General features: G+C 44.4%; 1 protein-coding gene across 1 annotated transcript in view; it reads right to left on the bottom strand.

Moving 5' to 3' along the window:
* Nucleotides 1-357: 357 nt before the first annotated feature.
* The window catches only part of LOC126336414 (hemocyanin-like), a 49,154-nt gene continuing 39,074 nt past the window's right edge, over nucleotides 358-10,437 (bottom strand). The window contains exons 10-12 of the mRNA XM_050000105.1: nucleotides 9,046-9,182; nucleotides 5,991-6,098; nucleotides 358-920 (exon numbers count right to left, since the gene is read on the bottom strand). Of these exons, the coding sequence (XP_049856062.1) occupies nucleotides 732-920; nucleotides 5,991-6,098; nucleotides 9,046-9,182 (434 nt within the window). The 3' untranslated portion in view covers nucleotides 358-731. The remainder of the gene's footprint in view (nucleotides 921-5,990; nucleotides 6,099-9,045; nucleotides 9,183-10,437) is intronic.

Here is a 10,437-nt window from a genome sequence, read left to right as displayed (position 1 = left end):
TTGTTAAAATTCTACATAAAGTGATGTAGAGATGTTGCGAAGAATCAGTTTTGAAGTTACTTTTGCAAGTCAAAGAGATCAGTGACGTCTGTCCCTGTTTTGTTTGCATGACGAGTGTCCAGTTAGGATGTTAATTAATGTGTATAAAGTTTTGTGAACCATGAAAATTTCCCATTCATTCATCAATGGATCAGAAGAAACTTAAGTAACATTCAACATGAATCGCTGCTACTGCAGTAACTGTTGTTAGAGAAGCAGTTTATGATCATATGCACTGGTAAATAACAAAGTGCTCTTCGTCTTTCTCTGGAGCGAAGAAAACAAAATGGTAGGAATGACAAAATGAATTAACAACAGTTTTGCTTGAGAGAGATTTATTTATACAATTAGGTAAGAAGAAAACACATGTTACAGCGTAGGCAACAAACTATGGTCTTGTGATATCTTCATTTACTTTAGACAGACCATATGTTATGAGCAGATGATGATATCCACAACTCACGCACATTTACTTTTGCCTGGGTGTAACTGTATCGTTAATAAAATACAAATGAGATTCTCCGTTGACAGCTATTGTCTGCCCACCAAATGCTGTACAGTTCATCGACTTTATGATGTGGATTTGGTTGTCGACTGCAGGCACCAAGATGGCTCTAGTTGCTGAAGCTGTTAACTGTGTTGTTCTGGTCGAGTCCGGCGGGCGTGTCTGGTTCTCAGGTGGGCATAACTTGCTACTTGGCGTTCTTGATGGTGATCTCGATGACTTTGGAGTTGGGCGTCATGAATTCATCGACAGACTCGATTCTACGGTCGAAGGGGAAGCCGAGCGGCCTGCGGTCGGGTATCTTGCCTTCCAGCACTCCACAGTAGCTGAGGGAGGTCAGGCTATCGATGTCATCAGGAGTCACCTTGTCGTCAACCTGGAGAGCAGACAAAAATGGTTAGTTCATGTACTCAGTCTGTGGGGTTTCAGGGTGGGGATAAGATATCACGGACCACGCTAGCATATTGTCTCACTCCTCATAGGTACAGCTTCATGGGGAATTAGCTTCTGATCCCCCAAATCCGAAGCCCTGGTCGACTAGGAAATGACTACACTCGTAATAACTTTTATGACAAATATAATTACGAATCATAATTGCTACAGCCTAAACAGTTATTAAGGCCAACGGCCTCGCCGCAGTGGTAACACCGGTTCCCGTCAGATCACAGAAGTTAAGCGCCTTCGGGATGGGCTAGCACTTGGATGGGTGACCATCCGGTCTGCCGAGCGCTGTTGCCAAGTGGGGTGCACTCAGCCCTTGTAAGATACTTGACTGAGAAGTAGCGGCTCCGGTCTCGCAAACTGACTGTATGCTGGCCTCAATTTCATATCACTTTGTCTAAAAAGTAATGTAAGTAGTCAGCTTCTCTCTGTCGAGCAATAAAACTAATGCTCCCATATCCTCCCAGTTACGTTTAGTTCTCTTTTCGCTTCTCAATCGGCCACGTTTCGTTCTTTCACTCTTCTCTCTCTTCTATCGTTGCCATTGTTTTCACATTAAAGCAACAGCCCGTCATGCATCTCTCTTGATCTACTTTTCATGGAATAATACATTTTTTTTCTATTATAGCTACTACCGTTTCCGTTATTTGTGTCCGCCTCAATTCATCTGCGTTACGGTTATTTCTAAGAGTATTGTCGCATATGTGTTTTACTGAACGCTATGTAAAATATGGTAAATGCCTGGTTAGATGTATACAAGGCCCTAATGACCCTAATTTTCGCAGAATAATAATAAAAACATAAACTACAGGGAAAAGTTCGCCGTTTAATGCATGACGTAGCCCCTAGTGATGTAAGATTCCAGCATGTGTTTCATTTATCTGCCAAATTCCATTGGCAACACTTCACCTATTACCAAAGCAGACCCAACTGTTACATCGGCCACTTACGCCGCTTTAACAGAGCAACAACGAGAGAGAACAGCTCCAAAATGTTATTCGTCGACAATATTTCCTCCCTCATCATAAAATTTGATAATATGTTGTCCTCGTCCACGTAGTTGGTAGTAGCAGAGTAACAACGAACAAGGGCTGACAATAAATAACATTATTCAGTAACGGAAGCAGGTCGTATTTAAGTGTGCATCCCTTGGGAGGGATGAGAGATGAGTTTTGCTGTAGTCTCTTTTCAGGGAGACCTGAGATATATGCAGACGATTTGAATACGGGCCACACTAATGTCTGCTGTTGTTCATAATACACTCCTGGAAATGGAAAAAAGAACACATTGACACCGGTGTGTCAGACCCACCATACTTGCTCCGGACACTGCGAGAGGGCTGTACAAGCAATGATCACACGCACGGCACAGCGGACACACCAGGAACCGCGGTGTTGGCCGTCGAATGGCGCTAGCTGCACAGCATTTGTGCACCGCCGCCGTCAGTGTCAGCCAGTTTGCCGTGGCATACGGAGCTCCATCGCAGTCTTCAACACTGGTAGCATGCCGCGACAGCGTGGACGTGAACCGTATGTGCAGTTGACGGACTTTGAACGAGGGCGTATAGTGGGCATGCGGGAGGCCGGGTGGACGTACCGCCGAATTGCTCAACACGTGGGGCGTGAGGTCTCCACAGTACATCGATGTTGTCGCCAGTGGTCGGCGGAAGGTGCACGTGCCCGTCGACCTGGGACCGGACCGCAGCGACGCACGGATGCACGCCAAGACCGTAGGATCCTACGCAGTGCCGTAGGGCACCGCACCGCCACTTCCCAGCAAATTAGGGACACTGTTGCTCCTGGGGTATCGGCGAGGACCATTCGCAACCGTCTCCATGAAGCTGGGCTACGGTCCCGCACACCGTTAGGCCGTCTTCCGCTCACGCCCCAACATCGTGCAGCCCGCCTCCAGTGGTGTCGCGACAGGCGTGAATGGAGGGACGAATGGAGACGTGTCGTCTTCAGCGATGAGAGTCGCTTCTGCCTTGTTGTCAATGATGCTCGTTTGCGTGTTTGGCGCCGTGCAGGTGAGCGCCACAATCAGGACTGCATACGACTGAGGCACACAGGGCCAACACCCGGCATCATGGTGTGGGGAGCGATATCCTACACTGGCCGTACACCTCTGGTGATCGTCGAGGGAACACTGAATAGTGCACGGTACATCCAAACCGTCATCGAACCCATCGTTCTACCATTCCTAGACCGGCAAGGGAACTTGCTGTTCCAACAGGACAATGCACGTCCGCATGTATCCCGTGCCACCCAACGTGCTCTAGAAGTTGTAAGTCAACTACCCTGGCCAGCAAGATCTCCGGATCTGTCCCCCATTGAGCATGTTTGGGACTGGATGAAGCGTCGTCTCACGCGGTCTGCACGTCCAGCACGAACGCTGGTCCAACTGAGGCGCCAGGTGGAAATGGCATGGCAAGCCGTTCCACAGGACTACATCCAGTATCTCTACGATCGTCTCCATGGGAGAATAGCAGCCTGCATTGCTGCGAAAGGTGGATATACACTGTACTAGTGCCGACATTGTGCATGCTCTGTTGCCTGTGTCTATGTGCCTGTGGTTCTGTCAGTGTGATCATGTGATGTATCTGACCCCAGGAATGTGTCAATAAAGTTTCCCCTTCCTGGGACAATGAATTCACGGTGTTCTTATTTCAATTTCCAGGAGTGTATTTGTAATTAGTCTTCGGCGAAGATAGAATAACACAAACTGAATTGGGTTGTAATCTTTTGCTTTGTCAGCTATTAAAACCGTGACCAGTGAAATACATTTAGGAAAAGACACAGTGTGTTGCTCAAAGTTTTAAAAATTACTCATTAAAATTAGTCCCGCGATTTGGATAACGACTTTCAGAAATTATAGTCAAGTAAAACACTGCAGAATAGAATATAAGGCCATCGGTTTTAAAGGCCTGCCGTTTATTGTAGTGGTACATTGCGGCAATCTGCTCGTATATGGAAAACAACAAAGGAGACGAATATGCAAAGAAGTTATAAAAATGCTTTCTGTGCGGCCATCATAAAGAAATGACAGCTGCTGATACCTTTATGTAAAGACAAGAGCACGAATAGTCCTTTACCTCTCTTAAAAATAATATGCAGTACACGGCACAGTTTAATGTTCCATACACTTAATATAGATTTAATCATCGATATTTCTCGACATTATATCATTCGTAATAAAAGCCCGGGTCTAAGACAGAGGATATGTAAGTGCTTCGAAGATGACACGAATAGGGAAAATATTAATTACTGAAATTTATTTAATTCTAACAATTTCTTTCTCTGATAGCGGACATATTTTTCGCTCTCTTATCGCACACACAGCCTGTCTCGTCATGTCGTGTGGAAAGACCTGTCATAAGTGGCACAATACTTTGTTAACTTTACATCTTCAGTGACAGTATCCATTTTTAAAACGTATTTTCGTTATTAAATCTTTCGTTTGTTAAATAGGTGTCATACTGGACTGAAAACATTCAAACAATGAGTATTTACTGCAATAAAACGTAATTACTCTTTTGTATAACTCCAGCGTCTGAACTGTAAAGAAGCAGACCACACACAAAATTATGAGCAATAGCCTTTTGTTACTCCCGAAGCGCAAACGCAGGTAAACAATGGCGAGGAAATTAGCTTCCGCGGAAATAATGACATCGAACTGCTATGGGTGAACTGAATTGTGATCAATAACCCGTCTTAGCAACACGCAGACAATCTTTATGAATGGAGTATCTTTCTTATTAAGTGGATGTTCCAGACAGACACTGTCACAAGAAATTAGAGTAGACCAAATACGAAGTAAATCCGAGTACATATTTCCTGCTATTTTCCAAAATAGGATATAGCTTACGCAGAGCACTATCAACTTATAGTGATTTTAATAGCTTCTTTTCAAGTAGCTTCCAGATACAGAGTCTTGATTCTGTCTTGCTGCCAGTGGGCAGATTTTCAATCAGAATATGTTTACAACTTTCGCCAGAGAAACTGTCTAGCCACTTGCACAGGCCAAACAACAGGTTGCACAAAGTTTATCAGATTTATTTTAATTGCTGCAGCTATTGACCCTCTTGGACATGTATGCTATATCAGGAGCAACTGTTTTTGAAACGCTATTCAGTTTCGATGTCTCTGATTTAATCTACGAAAACATCGTACCTTTCTGAAGACAAGTAACAAGATCCCGATGTTGTACTCCTAAAGTGCAATACCTGGTGAATCCAGTAAAGCAACTACCAGATACCAGCTTAATCACATCAACTACGACGGTGGAACTGCATTGAAACGCTGGGATCCCTAACAACTGTCATCTGATTATACAGTCCTTATTATTGTAGGTCGCTCCCTCTATGGTTTAAGGCACTGCGATAATAAACAGTGAAAATATCAACACGGATATTTTATCTCACGTCATAGTATTTGTGCTACGCAAACAAGAACTGTTGTACTGAGTCCACCTCAAGTAATGCCAACATCTTAGGTCATCAGTCCCCTAGAACTTAGAACTACTTAAACCTAACTAATCTAAGGACATCACACACATCCATGCCCGAGGCAGGATTCGAACCTGAGACCGTAGCAGTCCCACTGTTCCGGACTGTAGCGCCTAGAACCGCACGGTCACCGCGGCCGGCCTCCCCTCTCACTGCCTCTCCTCCACCGCAGCGATCCGTGACAAACAATTGCTTTTCATATCAATATTGCAGACAGCTTTTCTTTTACTTTTATGAGCAGTTTTTGTACTGTATGTTTAGGCTACTTACTAGTAGCAAGGTACCTCTTCACTACGAGCGAACACATGACAGGTCCATTTACGAGGTGTGGCCCATCACCTGCTACAAGATCCCTGATCTTTCAATATTCCCGTTTATCCTTTATTGTTTCCATCTCTGACTTCTCAATTAATGAGCCTGTAGATATGTAACTAGTATCTAACATACTTTTCTCTGCCTTGCTTTCCTATGTATGTTAGACTAATTATGATGTATACTCACCATGTCCTTCTGGTAGTCGGTGATGGTGACGTAAAGCAGATAGGGCATGCCCTCCTGCTTGCCCTTTGGCAGCAACAGGCGGTGTGGGAACCCACAGTGGCGGTGGTACTGCAACAGAATGACGACCTTGTGTTATTTACTCATCTGACTGGCGACGAGGGGCAGTCTATTTCCGATCATATTAGGAAGCTTATTCACTGGAATTAACAAATCGTCAGTGGAAAATTTGGCTGAGAAAGCTGAGTAGCAGGAATTACTGAAACTAAAGGAAGGAGGAAAGTTGTGCTTTTGCGCCACATTGACCCTGAGGGCGTTAGAGAAGTAGCAAAAACCCATCTACGACAAGGAAAAGCTCAGACGCAAAGCCAGAGCAACAACTGAAACGCTGAGATGATAAGGTATTAGGAAATACCAGTAATTTCTGTAATAAGATGCGCGAAGTACATGGATAGAAAAAAGAACCTCTCTCTTATTTTAGGTAGTACTGAGCAGCAACGTAATGGTATTTCACGCATATTTGCACATAACTTAGTGTTTCAAAAACGTAAGGAAGATTTATTAGTGTCACAAAAGAGACCCATTTTCTGGCAAATATGATTACGGTTGTGAATAAAAGTTACATATTTAATTTTATGTATTTGTATACGTAAAATGCTTCACATATATATGTTATGTCAATTGAAGGTGAAGTGGGGGAGGGGAGGGGGAGAGAGAGAGGTAGTAAAGGGAAATGAACGAATTCATGATGTCAGCCGCATCGGGCTTTTACGCGGAGTTATCGTCGTAACATATATGCCGGACTGGGGTTCGAACCCGTGATCTCCGTGAATGTGTGTTAACCACTGCGCCATCCAGACACAATCATTCTCTAAATTATGCAGACTGCTTCTGTACGCCCCTCGGCCGACCTACATTCGCAGCTGCAGCAACCTATCCTAAGGCCCCGTGCGTGACCACGTGCTGTCTATGTCCGAATGAACGGACACCACGTTACACAGTTTCTATTGTCGTCTCGAGTAGCAATGCAGAAGAATGGGAACAGAGACTGGTTATTACTGTAGGCAAACAGCTTCACGTTCCTCCAGATAACTGTGTTCTTAACTAAATGCAGATCAGTGGTGATTTTGTTAACGTTTAAGAAATATAAGGAAGACGGAGACTCTGCGGGATAAGGGACTGAATACCACTTCTCAATAGGTAAATCACATGAAGGAAAATGTTGGAATCCTGTGGAGATAAGTGGGAACATAGTGTATCGTTAGTATTAACGCCATCTTCTACATCTACAGCTATGTATATACTCCGCCAGCCACCAAGCGGTGTGTTGCGGAGAGCACAATTCGCACCAAAGTCATATTCCCCACCCCCTTTGTTCCAATCGCGGACCGCGCGAGGAAAAAATGACTATCTGAACGCCTCAGTACGAGCTCTAATTTCCCTTATCTTTGAATAGTGATCATTGCTTGATTTGAAAATTGGTAGTAATAATATATGCTCTACATACTCGGTGAAAATCGGATTTCGGAATTTAGTGAGCAGCCCCTTCTGTTTAGCGCGCCGTCTGTCTGCAAGTGTGTCCCACTTCAAACTTTCTATGTTTGTAACGCTCTCGCGACGGCTAAATGTACCACTCACGAATCTTGCCGCTCTTCTTTGGACCTTCTCAATCTCTTGAGTCAGGTTCAACTGGTTAAGGGTCCCATACAGACGAACAATACTCCAAGAATGGACGAGCTAACGGATTGTAAGCTGATTCCTTTGTTGAAAGACTGCATCGTTTCAGGATTCTACCAATAAACCGCAATCTTGAGTTCGCCTTACCCGTTACTTGTGTAATCTGATCATTCCATTTGAGACCATTTCGAATAGTCACACCCAGACACGTGACGGACGTTAGAACTTCCAAAGACTGGGCATTTATTTTGTACTCGTACATTAATGGGGATTTTCACCTTGTTTTACACAGTAGGTTACACTTACTAATATTGAGAGATACCTGCCAGTCATTACACCACGCAATTATTTTCTGCAAATCCTCATTGATTTGTTGACAACTTTCATATCATACTACTCTCCTGTAGACTACAGCATCATCAGCAAACAGTCTAAGGCTGCTGTCAATACCATCAACCAGATCGTTTACGTAAATCGTAAAAAGCAGAGGACCTATTACGCTGCCCTGGGGCACACCTGAAGTTACGCTTGTCCGTGTTGAGCTCACCCCATTCAGGACGCCTTACTACTCCCTGTCTGTTAGAAAACTTTCTATCCAACCACGTATGTCATCGGACAGACCGTAAGCGCGCACGTTTTGTAGCAATCGACAGTGCGGAACTGAGTCCAACGCTTTTCGAAAGTCGGGAAATATGACATGTTCTAACAGATGTATTTATGGGCGCCCCTCGTTAAGTTATTACGAAGACGTTTAAAACTGGGGCCAGAAAATTTGTGGAAACTCTGGTGAAAATGAACTCTACTCTCTCACATTTATTTAGGTGGCCGAATGGAATGAGAAACCTTGCGAAATCCGAGACTCCAGCCTGCGAAGGATATCTGTAGGATACAACTGTAGAAACAAAATGTCAAGTAAGCAACATAATCGCTCTATTCACAACTTACGACACGATTATTATCAACTAGTCGATTATAGGTACAAAATTTATTTTATTAACGAGCAGTCCATGAATTTTATCGCTTTGTCTCTGAAGGTCAAGAATGTACTTGAGCTCCAGAGTTCCAGTGCTACACAGATAACTAGTAATAAACTGTATGTAACAATCTCTACGACGTTAGTAGATTGTACAATAACTTATCTGTATGAATGAAAATCGTCCTCTTGGTGGCTTTTACGTGTTTGATTTTGATGCCGGACGAAATGTAGTAGGTATGAGAGGGAAATGATGTGTAAATTTCTGGGTTGGTTAACAATAACAAAAATTAAATTACAAGTTGATAGCTCGTAGCGCACGCAAGCATCGTCGTGTAAACGTACACTCGGCTTTGGGGGAAAGTGTCGGCGGCTCGTGGGTCAGTTGGGTTCTGTAGCCGTACTCACCTTGTCGAGGGCAAACTCCTGCTCTCCTCTCATGGCGGCTTGCACGTCCTTGACGAGGTCTGGGAAGCTGCGGGGCTCTGGGATGGTCACCGACGAGTCTTCAGAGCTGCGGACCACCACATTCTCGCCCACCCTCACTGCAACATCACACACACACATACGTACATATACCACACTTCCACTGCGTTCCACACTTCATTTCCGCTGTCTGGTGGGCTTGTCTGAGTCGTGTCTCTCCACGACTGGCCTACGACATCGCTTCTGCCGACTAGACTGATACAACAACTGAACGGATACGTTTTCTCTATCATTTCAGTCTGTGGTCTATATTAAGTGCCTCTAACACGTTGAGACGTTAATAATATGGGCCTGTAATTACGTTGATGACTCCTAATACCTTTCTTAAATACTGATGTGACCTGTGCAACTTTCCAGTCTTTCGGTACGGATCTTTCGCCGAGCGAACGGTTGTATATGAATGTTAAGTACGGAGCTAATGCATCAGCATACTCTGAAAAGAAACTAATTGGTATACAGTCTGGACCAGAAGACTTGTGTTGTATCCACTGACCAAACCAACCAACCAACCAACTCGCGCACGCGCGCCCTGACAGAACATCGTTGGCCACAGTTCCTGTCAAGGCCGTCGGCGTCTCAGGGCGTTACCGCCGACCGAAGAGGTCGCGCCATGGCTGAGCTCGGGTCCGCAGCGCCCTCTGCCTTTTGCATTAAAGGAGGAGCGCTGGCAGCGAGACGGACAGTCTATTGCCCATTGTCTATTGCTAGCCTTTCGTGGAGTTTATAGCGGAGCTATTGCAGTGTGATATTTGCAATTGTATTGGACTAGGCTCAGTACACGAATTACTCTTGGATATTACTAGGACTCGTATTTCTGGTGCACGTTTCGTCAGAAATAAAGATAAGTTATCTCTTCATTCTAGCTGGCGCAATTCTTGTCATTAATTATTTTTCGGCCAACAGACATAGCTACATCCTGGTCACTACTCACGCTTTATACAATTTGTGGTGGCTGCCCCAGAAGTACCGCCGAGGACCTTGGGTTTGGGAGCCGTCACAAAACAAGGACTGAATTCTTCGCTGTTGGAGGTACAGGAAGGGATCTTGTTATGGATGGTGCATCTATAGTGAAGTGTAGCCGTCCTCATAACTATTTAGGGACAATCATTTTGGCTACAGGTGGAAGCAACTAGGAAATAAAGCGCAGAATAGAGAACGAAAAGATGGCACTCAAGCTGTTACACTCCATTATTTAAAATAAAACAACGTCAAAAAATTTGCAAAGGAGTATATACGAAACTATAGATGAGAGCATAGTTATGTATGGTGCTGAACTGTGGGAAGTCTCCAGGGTCAATGAGAAGAAATTAAAGG

Source organism: Schistocerca gregaria, chromosome 2 (genome assembly GCF_023897955.1).
Source record: "Schistocerca gregaria isolate iqSchGreg1 chromosome 2, iqSchGreg1.2, whole genome shotgun sequence".
NCBI classification, from domain to species: Eukaryota; Metazoa; Arthropoda; class Insecta; order Orthoptera; family Acrididae; genus Schistocerca; species Schistocerca gregaria.
This window is presented reverse-complemented; position numbering and strand designations above follow the sequence as displayed.